General features: G+C 49.5%; 1 protein-coding gene and 1 long non-coding RNA gene across 4 annotated transcripts; one reads left to right on the top strand and one right to left on the bottom strand.

Annotated features, from left to right (window-relative positions):
* Nucleotides 1–5,770: 5,770 nt before the first annotated feature.
* LOC119951375 (zinc finger protein 239-like) lies at nt 5,771–14,611 on the bottom strand. 3 transcript variants are annotated; one of them, XR_005457600.1, is made up of 2 exons: nt 8,973–9,029; nt 5,771–8,558 (listed from the first exon to the last, which is right to left on the bottom strand). XR_005457600.1 is itself a non-coding variant. In XM_038774522.1 (2 exons), the coding sequence occupies exon 2, from the start codon at nt 7,963–7,965 to the stop codon at nt 7,291–7,293; it is 675 nt and encodes a 224-aa protein (XP_038630450.1). In that variant the 5' UTR covers nt 7,966–8,250; nt 14,602–14,611; the 3' UTR covers nt 5,771–7,290. The 3 variants fall into 3 exon arrangements, 2 of the variants coding, with proteins under 2 accessions (XP_038630450.1, XP_038630449.1); XM_038774522.1 differs by lacking the exon at nt 8,973–9,029 and adding an exon at nt 14,602–14,611 and having other exon boundaries at nt 5,771–8,250; XM_038774521.1 differs by having other exon boundaries at nt 5,771–8,250; nt 8,973–8,999.
* On the top strand, nt 9,729–15,471 carry LOC119951386. Its single transcript, XR_005457603.1, has 2 exons — nt 9,729–9,916; nt 15,352–15,471. It is a non-coding gene; the product is annotated as an uncharacterized LOC119951386 (long non-coding RNA).
* Nucleotides 15,472–15,862: the final 391 nt, after the last annotated feature.

Genomic DNA, 15,862 nt, shown 5'->3' with positions numbered 1-15,862 from the left:
GCCGTGACCAGGGCTGCCAAGCTGGAGCCCCTGCACGAAGCCACCTCCACCCGCTCCCAAATAGACCCCGTACCCACCATCCGCTTCCTTATCATAGCGATGTTGGCCGGCCAGTAATAATTGATCAGACTCGGCAAAGCCAGCCCTCTCTCGCTGCGGTTCCTCTCCAACATTGCCTTCTTCACCCGCGGGGATTTTCCCGCCCAGACAAAGCTCATGATCAGCCCGTTAACTCTTTTGAAGAAGGACTGTGGGATAAAGATCGGGAGGCACTGAAAAATAAACAAAAATCGAGGGAGGATTGTCATCTTTACAGTCTGCCCCCTCCCTGTCAGCGACAGCGGGAGTGCATCCCATCTCCGAAACTCTCCCTTCATTTGCTCCACCACCCTGGCCAAATTTAACTTATGCAGCCTGCCCCAGTCTCGTGCCACCTGGATTCCCAAATACCGGAAATTTTCCTCAACCAGCCTAAACGGAGGCCTCTCAATCTGTTCTCCTGGCCCCTTGCCTGGACCACAAACATTTCACTCTTGACCGTATTTAATTTGTATCCTGAGAACTGGCCGAACTTCCTCAGCATTCCCAGTATAGTTCCCATCCCGGCCACTGGGTCCGACACGTACAGGAGCAGGTCGTCTGCGTAAAGAGAGACCCTATGTTCTACCCCGCCCCTCACCATCCCCTTCCATCCCTCTGCGGCTCTCAGCGCAATCGCCAGCGGCTCTATGGCCAGCGCAAACAGCAGCGGGGAGAGCGGGCAGTCCTGTCTGGTCCCTCGGTACAACCTAAAGTACTCCGACACTTCTCTGTTGCTCCTGACACTGGCCCTCGGGGACTGATATAATAATTTGATCCAATCCACCAATCCCTCCCCGAACCCAAACCGTCCGAGCACCTCCCATAGATAGTCCCACTCCACCCGGTCAAAGGCCTTCTCGGCGTCCATTGCCACCACTACCTCCACCTCCCTACCCACTGGGGGCATCATTATCACATTAAGTGATCTTCTCAGGTTGGCCGCCAGCTGCCTACCTTTCACGAACCCCGTTTGATCCTCCCCAATCACCTCCGGTACGCAGTCCTCCATTCTACCCGCCAGTACCTTTGCCAGGAGCTTGGCGTCTACATTAATCAGGGAGATTGGCCTGTAGGACCCGCACGCCTCCGGGTCTTTACCCCGCTTCAATATCAGTGATATGGTGGCTTGTGACCTTGTCGGCGGCAGGGTCCCTCTGTCCCTTGCCTCATTGAAAACCCTCGCCAAGACCGGGCCCACCAGCTCAGAGAACTTCCTATAGAACTAGACTAGGTATCCATCCGGCCCCGGGGACTTCCCCGATTGCATGGCCTTAAGGCCCCCCAATACCTCCTCTAATCGGGGCCCCCAGCTCTTCCACTCGCCCCCCACCTACTGTTGGGAAGGTTAACCTGTCCAGAAACCTTTTCATCCCCTCCGGTTCTTCCGGCGGCTCCGAAGTATACAGCGTACGATAGAAGTCCCGGAATACCTTATTCAATTCTGCCGGGTCCTCCACTTTGCGCCCCCCCTGTCCCTCACTCTACCTATTTCCCTGGCCGCCTCCCTCCTCCTGAGTTGCTGCGCTAACAGTCTGCTAGCCTTTTCCCCATGCTCGTACACCACTCCCCTTGCCTTCCTAAGCTGTTGCACGGCCCTACTCGTGGATAGTGCCCCCAGTTCCGCCTGTAGTCTCTGCCTCTCCCTGAGTAAAACCTCCCCCGGGGACTCCGCGTGCTCTTCATCTATCCGACCCATTTCTCTGACCAATCTATCCATCTCTGCCCGGTCTGCCTTGGCTCTGTGGGCCCCAATTGAAATCAGCTCCCCCCTCACTATTGCCTTTAGCGCCTCCCACAGGGTCGCCGCTGAGACCTCCCCCGTGTCATTCACCTGCAGGTAATTTTGCATACATCTCCGAAGCCTCTCACAGATCCCCTCCTCCGACAGCAGTCCCACGTCTAGCCTCCATTGCGGGCGTTGGTAGCTCGCTCCCCCGATCTGCAGGTCTACCCAGTGCGGGGCATGGTCTGAGATAGTAATTGCCGAATATTCTGTGTTCTTTACCTCCCCTATACAATCCCTGCTTAGTACAAAGAAATCTATCCTAGAATATACTTTATGGACGTGCGAATAAAACGAGTAGCCCCTTCCTGTCGGCTGTCTGGCTCTCCAGGGGTCCACTGCCCCCATTTGCTCCATGAACCCTTTCAGCTCCCTTGCCATTGCTGGGAGTCTACCCGTTCTGGGACACGACCGATCCAAAGCCGGGTCAAAAACCATGTTAAAGTCCCCCCCCCCCCCCGCCAATATTAGCCTGCGGGAGTCCAGGTCCGGGATCTTCCCCAGAACTCTTTTAATGAAGTCCACGTCATCCCAGTTCGGGGCATATATATTCACCAGCACCACTCTTCTCCCCTCCAGTCTGCCCCGTACCATCAGGTATCTGCCCCCCCTGTCTGCGGCTATGCCCTCCGCCTCAAATTGCACCCGCTTGTCGATCATGATTGCCACCCCCTGGACTTTGAGTCCAAGTCCGAGTGGAAGACCTGGCTAATCCGACCCTTCCTTAGCCTGGTCTGGTCAGACACTTTCAGATATATCTCCTGCAACATAATTACGTCCGCCTTCAGAGCCCGCAAGTGCGCGAACACCTGTGCCCTCTTAACCGGCCCATTCAGTCCCCTGATGTTCCAGGTGATCAGCCTGGTCGGGGGCACAACACCCCCCACCCCCCCCACCCCGCCGGTCAGCCATAGCCTTTCTCGGGCCGGCCCCCGGCCCGTGCATCGCGCCATTCCTGGCCCGCCCGTTGGCTGCCTCCACCCTCAACCTCCTTTCCAGTGCCTATTTCAAGTCCCTCCCATGTCAGCAGAACCCCCCCCCCCCCCCCCCAACAACATCTCCCGATAGCCCCCACACCTGCCATCCACTGGCTGTTATCTCCCCCCCCACCTGACTCCCTTGACTAGCCAATCTGCTAACCCAGCGACTCAACACTCCGGCGCCCTCCTGTCTCATTCCCATTGTTTCCCCGTCCTCCCCCTCCCCGGCTTCCCCATCCCCCTCTCCAACCCACTGGAGCAAATGCACTGGCACAGGAAGGCATGGTCATCAACAAATCAAAAAACCCCCAACCCACGTCCTTGGCCCCCCTTGCTGACGTTACCGTGCCGGCTCCAGTGTCCTCCACAAGCCGCACAAAAAGTAAAAATCTGCCCAAAAAGGAAAAAACAGAAAAAGAGGAAAAAACAAAAACATAAGAGAACAAAAAACAAAAAACCCCCCAAACCAATGTCCATGAACAAAGGAAAGAGTCCCAGATGTTCCGCTTGGCACCTTTGACCCAGCAAACCATTGAACAGCAGTCCAGGCCCATTCGGCGTACCATCCCACGGTAATCCTCGGGCCCTAATTCGCGTCCGTGGGGCCTCTTTTCGGGACCAGCCCCTGATCCCTCGCAAAGTCCATCGCTTCTTCAGGCTCGGAGAAGTAGTGGTGTTGACCCTGGTGCGTGACCCATAAACGAGCTGGGAACAGCAGACCAAACTTCACGTGCTTCTTGAACAGCACCTCCTTGACATTCTTAAAGGCTGCTCGCTGCCGAGCCACCTCCTGGCTTAGTTCCTGGTAAATGCGGAGGACACTGTTGTTCCACGCGCTGCTCCTGCCGCTCTTTGCCCACGCAGCACCCGCTCCTTGTCCACGAACCTGTGGAACCTAATCACCATCCGGGGGGGGGGGGGGGTCCACCCGGCCGCCCCTGCCTCGCCTGCACTCTGTATGCCCCCTCCAGCTCCGGCGGTCGCGGAAAGGCTTCGGCCCCCATCAGCTGCATCAATAGGTCTGCTACAAATGCTGTGGCATCAGCTCCCTCAGCCCCCTTCGGGAGGCCGACCATCCTCAGGTTGTTCCTGCGGACTCTATTCTCCAGCTCCTCCACTCTGTCAAGCAGTCTTCTCTGCCGCTCCTTCAGCCCATCAACTTCTAGCGCCGCAACAGTCTGCGCATCCGCCTGCTCCTCCACCGCCTCTCCCAGCTCCTTAACTTTTAACATCTTGCGCATCCAGCCTCTGGTTCAGCTGATCCACTGCCTTCTGGATTGGGCCCAAGCTGTCCCGCTTCAACGCTTCAAAACTGGATTTCATTACCTGGAGCATGTTATCCAGCGCCTGCTGTATTGCTGAGTCCGGGGTCCGTGTGTCCGCCATCTTAGGTTCCAGGTAAGTTTCTTCAGCTCCTTGTCTCTGTCCCTTTTTCTCTCTCTTCTTCTGCCTCGTGGACTCCCGCTGTTCCATGTGCCGCAGCCCGCTCCTCCGCACTTTCACTGCCGCCTTCCTTCAGCTCCGTTGTCCCGCTATCGCGGGGAATCAGCCCCTAAACGCCCACCGGAGTGAGAGCCCGCTGAATGTGCGGCTCACTCGGACATCGCCGCCACCGGAAGTCCCCAGATTTCCTTTCCTGAAGTACATTCGTGAACCAGGTGAGTTTTTACAACAGTTAAATCCAGCCCCTTTCTCCACAGTCATAGCAATAATTTAAACATCTAACTCACCCACAAAACTGGCCAATTTGATAATGTTATTCCCAGGCTTCTTTCAGTAAACACAGAAAAAATGATTTATTGTAAAATAATCTTTTTTACAATCTAGTTATAAAACTGGTGAACATACAAGTTGTAGTTTCAAAGTGTAACAATTAACCACTTTTTCTAAAAATACAGATACTCGAACATTGCCAGACACTCTTGTTCTGGGCCAGGCTTTAGAGAACACCAAAGTATGTCATGGAGTTTACCTGACCTGCAACTTTTAATAAATTTTGGTTATGAGGAGCACAAGAGCCCACTTTTCAGGTGTTATGCAACAGAGGTTTTAAGTATTTTTAAACAAAACAATGTTTGTTCTATGAATTCAGTTAACATTTTATAAACACACAGTAAACATTTCATCAACTACCAACACAACTACCTCAAAAGGATCTTGGTGCTGTTGATCTGACAAAATTCTGTCAGGTTAAAGTTGGAAGTTCTATTTATGGTGAAAGTCGTTGATGACTTTTATTTATCACGCCTTTACAGGCTTTCATAAAATAGATGAGTTATTCTGATGAGACATTTCGGATGAAAGATGAACTCACTCGAAACCGAATGTAACAAAAAGGTGGGAGGAAGAGAGAGACTTTATCTTGCTGCCGGCTGCCACGGTGCACACACTCTGTCCCCTGAGAGTTTTAAATAATAAAAATGTTCACAGAATATTTCTCTCAGGCCTGGTGTTTGTTAACCAATCAGGAAGAGTCATTAGCCTGGCAACAGCGGTTCTTTGTTAACTTGGATATACAAAGTTTCTCTTCGCTGTCCACTGGACCCATGTTGATGGGTTTATTGACCTGCGCTTTATGAAGAACGCCACCTTCCCAGCCTCGGGTTAATCTCGCTTCAGGAGGGAGAATGTCCCCCACTCAAGTTCTATCAAAGACGGGTTTCTCACAAAATCACTCCAAAGTTTAAAAATGTAACCTTTAAAAGAGTTTTCCTGATAATACCATCGCTTCACAATGCAACATTTAAATTATTTTTAAAAAACATTTTCCCTTCACTCCACCCAATGGCACCAGCTTGAAGATCACCTGGTGCATTAAAATATTTCCAATTATGTATTGAACAATAAAACGCCATAACTTCTCCTGAAATAAATACACATTTAAATACATTTTCTTGCTGTGAAGATTCGAAGTAATTAGGAAAGCTAACAGAATATTGTTCTTTATTGCGAGGAGACTGGATTACAAGAGTAGGGAGGTTATGCTTCAGTTATACAGGACACTGGTGAGACCACATCTGGAGCACTGTGTACAATATCGGTCTCCTTATTTAAGGAAAGATGTAAATGGTTTACAAGCAATTCAGAGAAGGTTTACTGAACTACGACAAAGAATTGATGGGTTATCTCATGAGGAAAGGTTGGACAGGTTACGATTGTATCCACTGGAATCTAGAAAAGTAAGAGGTGAGTTGATCAAACATTGATCCTGAGGGGTTTTCATCGGTGGATGTGGACTGTTTAAAAATAAGTTATCGCTCATTTAAGACAGAGATGAGGAGAATCTTTTTCTCTCTCAGAGGGTTGTGAGTCTTTGGAACTTTTTCCTTAAAGGGCAGTAGAAGCAGAGTCTTTGAATATTTTGAAGGCAGAGCTGGATAAATTCTTGATAAGCAAGGGGACGAACAGGAGCAGCAGGAATGTGGAGTTGAGTTTAAAATCAGATCAGATGAATGGTGGAACAGACTCCAGTGGCCAAACTCCTAGTTTGTATGTTTACCTTTATTCAATCATAGGATTGGGCATCACTGGCTATGCCAGCATTTATTGCTCATCCCTAATTACCCTTGAACTGAGTGGCTTTCTGGGTCATTTCAGAGGACATTTTACGAGTCAATCACATTGCTGTGGGTATGGATTCACATGTAAGGACGGCAGATTTCCTTCCCTGAAGGACATTAGTAAACCAGGTGGGGTTTTTACAGCAACTGACAATGATTTCATGGTCATCATTCGACTTTTAATTCCACACTTTTTTTTATTGCAATCAAATTTGCTTATCTGCTGTGGATTTGAATCCGAGTCCCCAGGGCATTATCTGGGCCTCTGGATTACCAGTCCAGTGACAATACCAATATGCCACTGCCTCCCCTCTATTACATATATTCCACTGCCTTCTTGGACAGACTGACTGCTTCCCCTGTCGGATCCTGCAGCTGCTTCACACCTCTTTCCAAGCTCACCGTTCAAGCTGACCGCCTTCGGCTCACTGTCTTTCATTGTGGGGACCATCAAAGGTTTCGAGCTCCAAGCTAGGAAAATCATCCAGCCTCGTCTACTCTCGCACAAACTCCAAATGAACTATAAATTACACAGGACCAAATCTGCAACAATCTGCTGTGAGAAACACTCAGAAAAATTAAACAAAAGAACCTTCCGAATCCCCACAGCCCATTTCCATGCCAATGTGGCACAATGGGAAGTTCCAAACATAAAAGTACAGTCAATATATTCTGTCTTCAAAATATCTCTTGATTCGGGGATCCATGTGACACATGACGCTACTTTTTGCTGCAAATTGCAAAGAACATCAGACCAGTTGAAGCAAAGTTGTGAGACTGATCAGTCCAGCTGAAAGAAACCCTCTGACTCTCCCTATTCACTAACTGTCAGAATGAACATGGTTCAGTCCTGGACGTGATTAACATTATAATCGAACACCTGTAATCACTTGTGAACTCGTTGGTGTTTCTGCAGGCATATTAACTGAGTGAATCCCTTCCCGCACTCCAGGCAGGTGAATGGCCTCTCCCCGGTGTGAAGTCGCCGATGTGTCAGTAGGTTTGAGAACTGAGTGAATCCCTTCCCACACTGAGAGCAAATGAATGGCCTCTCGCCAGTGTGAACTCGCTGGTGTGCCAGCAGATGTGATGAATCACAGAATCCCTTCCCACACTTGGAGCAGGTGAAAGGCTTCTCCCCTGTGTGAACTCGCTGGTGCTTCCACAGGTTGGATGGATCAGTGAATCCCTTCCCACATGCAGAACAGGAGAACAGCCTCTCCCCGGAGTGAACTCGCCGGTGTACCTGCAGGCTGGACAACCGACTGAAGCCCTTCCCACACTCAGAACAGGTGAATGGCCTCTCGCCAGTGTGAACTCGCTGGTGTGTCTGCAGGTTCCATGAATGAGTGAATCCTTTCCCACAGTCAAGGCAGGTGAATGGCCGCTCTCTGCTGTGAACTCGCTGGTGTGTCTGCAAGACAGATGACTTACTGAACCCCTTCGCACACACAGAGCAGATGAACGGCCTCTCCCCAGTGTGGCTGCGTCGATGAATCTCTAGATCAGAGGGAGCACGAAATCCCTTCCCACAATCACCACATTTCCACGGTTTCTCCATGGTGCATGTATCCTTGTGATTTTTCAAGTTTCACATTCAGTTGAAGCCTTGTCCACACAGAAACATGGGTATGGTCTCTCCCCACTAAATGGTGTGATGATATTTCAGCTTGTGTAACTGGCGAAAGCTCTTTCCACAGTCAGCAGACAGAACAGACAAACTTCTCTCCTTCTAGATTCAAAGGCTGAAGATATTCAGGGCCTGATGAATCAAGTGACTCTGTCATACACTCATGTGACATTTGTTTGGAGAATTGGGTCTGCGTAATATCCAACTTCTAGTAAACTGTGAAAGGAGTTTACAAAAGTCATCACAGTCAGTAAAGGATAGAAATTCACAACAGACAATTCAAGTTTCTATGGAACATTCTTTCCTCTCATTCCCCAAAAGCTGTAAAATCTCCGTCCCACATAATCCCTCCATTCTCACTCTGCTGTATCCAATATTCATCCTCCCAATTCTCTTGAAGGTGCTGATTCAAACTGATTGACAGATTCATGGCCACTGAGTCCTGTTTAAGTTGCTGAAGGTACAGGGATTTGTGAGAAATATATCTACTTAGGCAGCGATTTATTTGACTTTGAACTTGCTGCCTATGAGAGAAACATTTAGAGATGATCAATAATTTCAAAATAAAATTGCATGTGCACTGCAAGGAAATGCACTTGCAGGGTTACATAACAAACAAATTTGAGCTGTACTGTAATGAATCTATGACTGGAAATAAATAAGTTACAATACTATATTATAAGACTAGAAATACTAATAAATGTACATTATCCATAACCATAAATAATATATCTCATATATCCAAAGATGTGCAGGATCGGCCATACTAAATTGCCCCTTAGTGTCCAATGGTTATATGGGGTTATGGGGAGTGGGTGGGGGACTGGGCCTCGGTAGGGTGCTCTTTGGGAGGGACAGTGCAAACTTGATTGACTGAATGTCCCCCTTCTGCACTTTAGGGATTCTACGAATGTGTACCATATATCAACATCACATACCGGCTGGGTCACTGTCTGTGTGGAGTCTGCACATCCTCCCCCTGTGTGCGTGGGTTTCCTCCGGGTGCTCCGGTTTCCTCCCACAGTCCAAAGATGTGCGGGTTAGGTGGATTGGCCATGCTAAATTGCCCGTAGTGGCCTAATAAAAAAAGTAAGGTTAAAAAAGGGGGGGGTTGTTGGGTTACGGGTATAGGGTGGATACGTGGGTTTTGAGTAGGGTGATCATGGCTCGGCACAACATTGAGGGCTGAAGGGCCTGTTCTGTGCTGTACTGTTCTATGTTCTATATCTCTCTGTCTATATTAAATGTCAGCCATCTCCTGGGGAAACCAGCCCTTTAATTGTGAACATTGGGAAAGAGACCATCCTTTAAGCCAGACAAATAAATGTGTCAAGCTGAGGGAGCAAAGGATGTCAATGTCTTTAAGAGAGAGACCTGGGCCAAGCTTTGCCGAGTCTGCACCCTCCCTGGATTCACTTCCTTTCCCTTCAGTTGCTGCCAGTCACAAATTAAAGGTGAGAATGAGAAAAGAAATGGAAAGGGGAGAAAAGAAAGTGTTTTACTCCCAGATGTTGGAGACAGGATGAAGTTTCCGTCTATCTGAACTTCAACCTTGAATTACACAGAACCCATGCTCTGATTGGCTGTTGGGCAAGAATCCTTCCGGTACCCCTCTCTTCCCATTGGTCAATACCTCAGCAGAAAGGTCAGGGGGCGGGCGTTCTCTCCCGCATGCGCAACGCCTCTCCCTTAGACATGCGCAGACCCGTGCGGCTTCTCGCTCTGGCCGTCAGCTGGTTGCCTGGAAGCCTAGTCTCGTGGAGATGTCCAGGGAAAGGTAACAACGGGTGGGGGCGGGGCTCTCGTGTCCGCGAGCCGGGCCAGGGCACTGGAACCCGGAGACGTCACCGAGGAACAGAGTGATTCCTATTGGCTGTTTCAGGTAGTGCTCCATTGTGACGTTTCAATGAGCTGGAGGCTGAAACTTCCTCCTCTGTGAAACATCTGGGAGGAAATCAATGTTTCCCCAGGAGATGGCTGATATTTAAATGGACATTTTGCTACCTTGGGACATTGATGTGTGTTATATTGTACTTTTTATTCATGGTTCTCCTCGTAGCTTTATTTTGTTCTTTAGGAATGTGCTGTATTTTTAATCATAGAATCCCTTTGTGCAGAAGGAGGCCATTTGGCCCATCACATCTGCACCGACCCTCTGAAACCCCACCCAATCCCCGTAACTCCTCCTAGCCTTTGGACATTAAGGGACAATTTAGCATGGCCAATCGACCTAACTGACACATCTTTGGACTGTGTCACACAAGGCTGGAATTGAACCTGGGAACCTGGCATTGTCAGGCAGCAGCACCAATCACTGTGCTAGCCATTCTTTACTCCTTTCCATTCTGTTTCTCATTCTACCTTTCAATTTATTTCCAAGCATAGAGGCATTTAGACATAGGAGTCCCTTTGGTAACTCGCATCTATACCAAAGGGGAGCAACCCAGTCAGTCCCATTCACCCTCTATATCCCCATTTCCCTGCAGTATATTTCCTTCAATCATCTATCCAATTTCACTTGAAACTCATTGATCATCTTCACATTTTTAACCTTCGGCAGTAAGTTCCGAGGCATGATTATGTTCTGTCCAAAGAAGGTTCTTGCTCTCCTCACTCTTGTGTCACGTAATTCAGTATTGTGCATTGCATTAAATTTTCCGTAGGCATGGATCTGTTGATCAGTATGAATTAGCACATTGAGGAGAATTGGGAGGGTGTATACGAGCTGCAGCAGAGTGAGAACTGAATGGGGCGGGATGAGTTTTTGGGATGGAGATGGTCAGCTTTTGGGGAACGAAAGAAGAAAGAAAGTTCCATAGGAAATAGAATTGTCTGTTTGGAATTTCTATCCTGTACTGACAGTGATAACATTTGTGAACTCCTTTTGCAGGGTAGTGGAAGCAGATGATTTGCAGACACAAGTCTCAATAAACGTCACGTCAAGATCTTGTAGAGTTGCGCAATTCTGCGGGACATGAATGTCATTGGCAAAGGGCTGGCAGGGGACTGAGGTGTTTGAACTTTGCTGCAGTGTTCGCGTTAAATATCCCTTTTGTTTTTGCACTAGATTGGTGATGCCTTCTGTATCGATCCTGGAGCCGCCGCGTATTTTTGTAAATTAAAATTAGCATTTGTACTGGTTGGGATGGAGGTGTGAATTTTCAGTGTGAGGTCTTTCTTGTCTTTTTGTTTCTTTCGGTTAACTGGGCTGGGAATGGTTTTTCTCTTGCATATGTGTGTCCGAGCAGGGGAAGGGGGGGGGGGGGGGGGGGGGGGAACAATAGGTGGGAAAATGTTTGTCGCCATGTGCTGGTGCTACCCAGCTAGCTGGGCAGGCTGGCTCACGGAAGCGCAGTGGGGGGTGAGCAGAATTTATGCTTGTTGAAGGGGACTGTTTTTACTGTGCTGTTACTGTGGGGGGGGGGGGGGGACTTGCTCTGCTGACGAGGGAGGGACTGTTGCTGGGGGGACAAAAGGGAGGTTGCAGACGGAGGCTGCCTGGGGGCGGGCCTATGGGTGCACGGGGTGAAAGCTGGACCCTGGCCTAAGAAAGGTGATGTCTGATCGGCGGCAGGAGGGGGGACTGTTGGGGGGGCCTCGACCAGTCTGATCATGTGGAACGTTAGAGGGCTAAATGGGCCTGTTAAGAGGGCACATGTGTTCGCGCACTTGAAGGGATTGAAGGCGGATGTGGCAATGTTACAGGAGACGCATCTTAGGGTAATCAATCAGGCTAGACTAAGGAAGGGGTGGGGCGGGCAGGTATTTCATTCGGGGCTGGACTGTAAGACTAGAGGTGTCGTGATCCAGATTAATAAGCGAGTGTCATTCGAGGCGGGAAGAATAGTTGCGGATGTGGGAGGTCGGTACATCATGGTTAATGGGAAGCTGGAAGGGCTGCCGGTGGTACTCGTGAATGTCTACGCGCCAAACTAGGATGATGTGGAGTTTATAAGGAGGATGTTGGAGAAGATCCCGGACCTGGACTTGCATAATCGGGTCATTGGGGGGGACTTCAACACAGTCATTGACCCAAGGATAGACCGGTCGAGCTCAATGACAGGTAGGGTGCCAGCAATGGCAAAGGAGCTCGAGGGGTTTATGGAGCAGATGGGGAGAGTGGACCCATGGAGATTTGGGTGGCCGAGAGTGAAGAAGTTCACTTTCTACACATAAAGTGTATTCCCGAATCAACTTTTTCATTTTGAAGAGGGCTAAGGGGATAGTAGACACTGAGTACTCAGTGATCACGGTCTCGGATCATGCCCCGCACTGGCTGGACTTACAGGTGAGCAAGGAGTGTGGCCAGCGCCCACATTGGAGATTGGATGTCGGATTGTTAGCGGATGAGGAGGTGTGTGGGCGGGTGATGACATGCATCCAGAACTATCTGGAAGTTAATGACATGGGGGAAGTCTCGGCAGCAACGGTCTGGGAGGCACTGAAGGCGGTAGTCAGAGGGAAGCTGATTTTGATATGGGCCCACAAGGAGAAGGTAGCTAGAGCAGAGATGGATCGACTGATAGGGGAAATACTTCAGGTCGACAGGAGATGGGCGGAGACCCCAGAGGCAGGGCATTTAAGGAAACAACGGAGGCTACAGGTGGAGTTTGGCTTGCTAACTACAGGGAATGTGGTGGAGCAGCAGAGGAAGGCGAGGCGGCGATATATGAATATGGAGAGACGGCCAGCAGAATGCTTGCGTAGCAGCTCAGAAAGAGGGAGGCAGCCAGGGAGATTGGGAAAATGAAGGACAGAGACCGGAACTTGGTCGGAGATTCAGCAGGGGTTAACAGGGCGTTCAAGGAGTTTTATAGCAGGCGATATGAGTCGGAACCCCCCGCTGGGCCGGAAGGGATGAGGCAATTCTTAGGGGGGGCTGAGGTTCCTGAAGGTGGAGGAAGGACTGGGGGCCCCAATCTGGATTGAAGAAATAGCAGAAGGGCTGAAGGCCATGCAGTCGGGTAAAGCCCCAGGACCGGACGGGTACCCAGTTGAGTTTTACAAAAGGTTCTCTGGGAAGCTGGGGTCGCTGCTGATGAGGACATTTAATGAGGCAAGGGAGCGATGGGGACTTCCTCCGATGATGGCACAGCCACTATCTCACTGATCCTGAAGCGGGAGAAGGACCCGGAGCTATGCGGGTCCTACAGATCGATCTCCTTATTAATTGTTGACGCCAAACTGTAGGCCAAAATCTTGTCCTCAAGGATCAAAGACTGCATTCCGGATGTGATTAGGGAGGACCAGGCGGGATTTGTTAAGGACAGGCTGTTGGCGGCCAACATTAGAAGACTGTTGAATGTGATCATGATGCCCCCAGAGGGTTGAGGGAATGAGTTCAGGTACCTGCAGGCGCGGGACTTCCTACGCAGGCAGGTCTCAACCTTCCCGATCCTTCCACCAAGGAGGATGCAGGACAGGGTCGTTTCCAGAGTATGGGTGGGAGAGGGGAGGGTTTTGGACATTTACAAGGAATTTATGGGGTCAGAGGAAATGCAGATCGAGGAGCTGAAACACAAATGGGAAGAGGCGTTAGGAGGAGAGATAGAGGATGGTCTCTGGGCAGATGCGTTGAGTAGAGTCAACGCGTCCACATCATGTGCCAGGCTCAGCCTGATACAATTCAAGGTCATTCACCGGGCTCACATGATAGTGGCCCGGATGAACAGATTCTTTGGGATAGAAGATGGGTGCGCAAGGTGTGCGGCAGGACCAGCGAACCATGTCCATATGTTCTGGGCATGCCCGAAGCTTAGGGGATTCTGGCAGGGGTTTGCAGACGTCATGTCCCCGGTGTTAAAAACAAAGGTGGCACCAAGTCTAGAGGTGCTGATTTTCAGAGTGTCGGAGAATCCGGGAGTGCAGGAGGAGAAAGAAGATGTTCTGGCCTTTGCCTCTCTGGTAGCCCGGAGACGGATACTATTATCTTGGAGGGACTCAAAGCCCCGACGTCAGAGACCTGGCTCACTGACATGGCTGGCTTTCTCTGTCTGGAGAAAATCAAGTTCGCCCTGAGAGGGTCAATGTCAGGGTTCGTCCAGAGGTGGCAGCCGTTCGTCAACTTCTTCAGAGAAAATTAACCATCGGCAGAGAAAGAGTTGGGGGGAAGCGTTTTAGCTTAGATTAGTGTGTAAGAAAGGTGGGACCTGTGAGGAGGAAGACGGCCTTTGCACTATGTTTATATTTGTATGTACACTGTTTCTTCTGTTATTGTTACAAAATCACAAATACCTCAATAAAATGTTTTATATTAAAAAAGAGAGAGACCTGGGCCAAGCTTTCCAGAGCCTGCACCCTCCCTGGCTTCACTTCCTTTCCCTTCAGTTGCTGCAAGTGACCAATTGAAGGTCAGAATGAGAAAAGAAATGGAAAGGGGGAGAAAAGGTGGATTGGCTATGCTAAATTGCCCGTAGTGTCCTATAAAGTAAGGTTAAGGGGGGGTTGTTGGGTTACGGGTATAGGGTGGATACGTGGGTTTGAGTAGGGTGATCATTGCTCGGCACAACATCGAGGGCCGAAGGGCCTGTTCTGTGCTGTACTGTTCTATAAAAGTGTTTTACTGACAGATGTTGGAGACTGGAGGAGGTTTCAGTCTGTGTGAAGCTCAATATCCATTCACACAAATCCCACGCTCTGATTGGCTGGCCCACTCGATTTCCCATTGGTCAACACCTCATCAGGCAGGTCAAGGAGGGTGGGCTAGCCCTGCACACACGCACTTTCCCCTCGTTCTTGGACATGCGCAGTGCCGGACAAGGGGGAGGGGGACATCATGGAGCAGCTTCCCATCCTATCCCCATAACCCCAGCTAACCTTTTTGGCAACGAAGGCGCAATTTATCATGGGCAATCCAACTAATCTTCACATCTTTCGATGTCGAGGTTCGTCTGTCTCCACCTATCGCCACCAACAACAGTATAAATCTGACCCCATTTCCAGCTCTCTCTAACTTTGAGAAAAAGTCATCGAGACTCGAAACATCAGTTCCCTTTTCTGTCAGACCTGCTGAGATTTTCTATTTTGCTATACATTAAACACACATATCTGTCTGGCAGCCTGCATGAAGATTTGCATGTCTCTGTGTCCAGGACAGGAAGCAGCGAGCATGGACCTGTCAATCAGCCTGAATCAGCACCTTCAGCAGAATGAATATTAGATACAGCAGAGTGAGAAGGGAGGGAGAGTGTGTGGGATGGAGATTTACAGCTTTTGGGGAATGAGAGAGGAAAGAATGTTCTCTAGGAACTAGAATAATCTGTTCTGAATTTCTATCCTGTACTGACAGTGATAACTTTTTGTAACCTCCTTTTACAGGATATCCGAAGATGAGGATTTACAGACAGAAATCTCAAACCCAAATTCACATCAAAATCTGACTGTCACTCAATTCATTGGGTGCTGAATATTATCGGTCATTAAATAAGACGGACAAATGATTGTTCTGTTTACTTCAGAATGCTTTAACCATCAGTGTGAGTGGGAAAGCATCGAGACGCACAAACATACCTGAGTGAGGCTGTCCTCGTGCACTGACTGTGGAAGGAGCTTTAATCGGTTACACAGCCTGAAAACACATTGCACCATTCACAGGGGGAGATACTGTCCTGTGTAAGGCTTCAACTGATTGTCTAGCCTTCAGAGACACCCACACCATGGAGAAACGGTGGAAATGTGGGGACTGTGGGAAGGGATTTAGGTACCCATCTGCACTGGAAACGCATCGACGCATTCATGCCGGGACGAGGCCATTCAGCTGCTTAAAGTGTGGAAAAGAATTCAGTGATTCATCCAGCCTCTGGAGACATCAGCGAATTCACACAGGTGA

This window comes from Scyliorhinus canicula, chromosome 17 (genome assembly GCF_902713615.1).
Source record: "Scyliorhinus canicula chromosome 17, sScyCan1.1, whole genome shotgun sequence".
Classification (NCBI taxonomy): Eukaryota; Metazoa; Chordata; class Chondrichthyes; order Carcharhiniformes; family Scyliorhinidae; genus Scyliorhinus; species Scyliorhinus canicula.
Note: the sequence above shows the minus strand (reverse complement) of the source record. Positions and strands in the feature narration are given on the sequence as shown.

Coding starts and splice junctions, on each gene's coding strand:
- LOC119951375 (XM_038774522.1), bottom strand. CDS start 7,965: ATGGAGAAACCGTGGAAATGTGGTGATTGTGGGAAGGGATTTCGTGCT.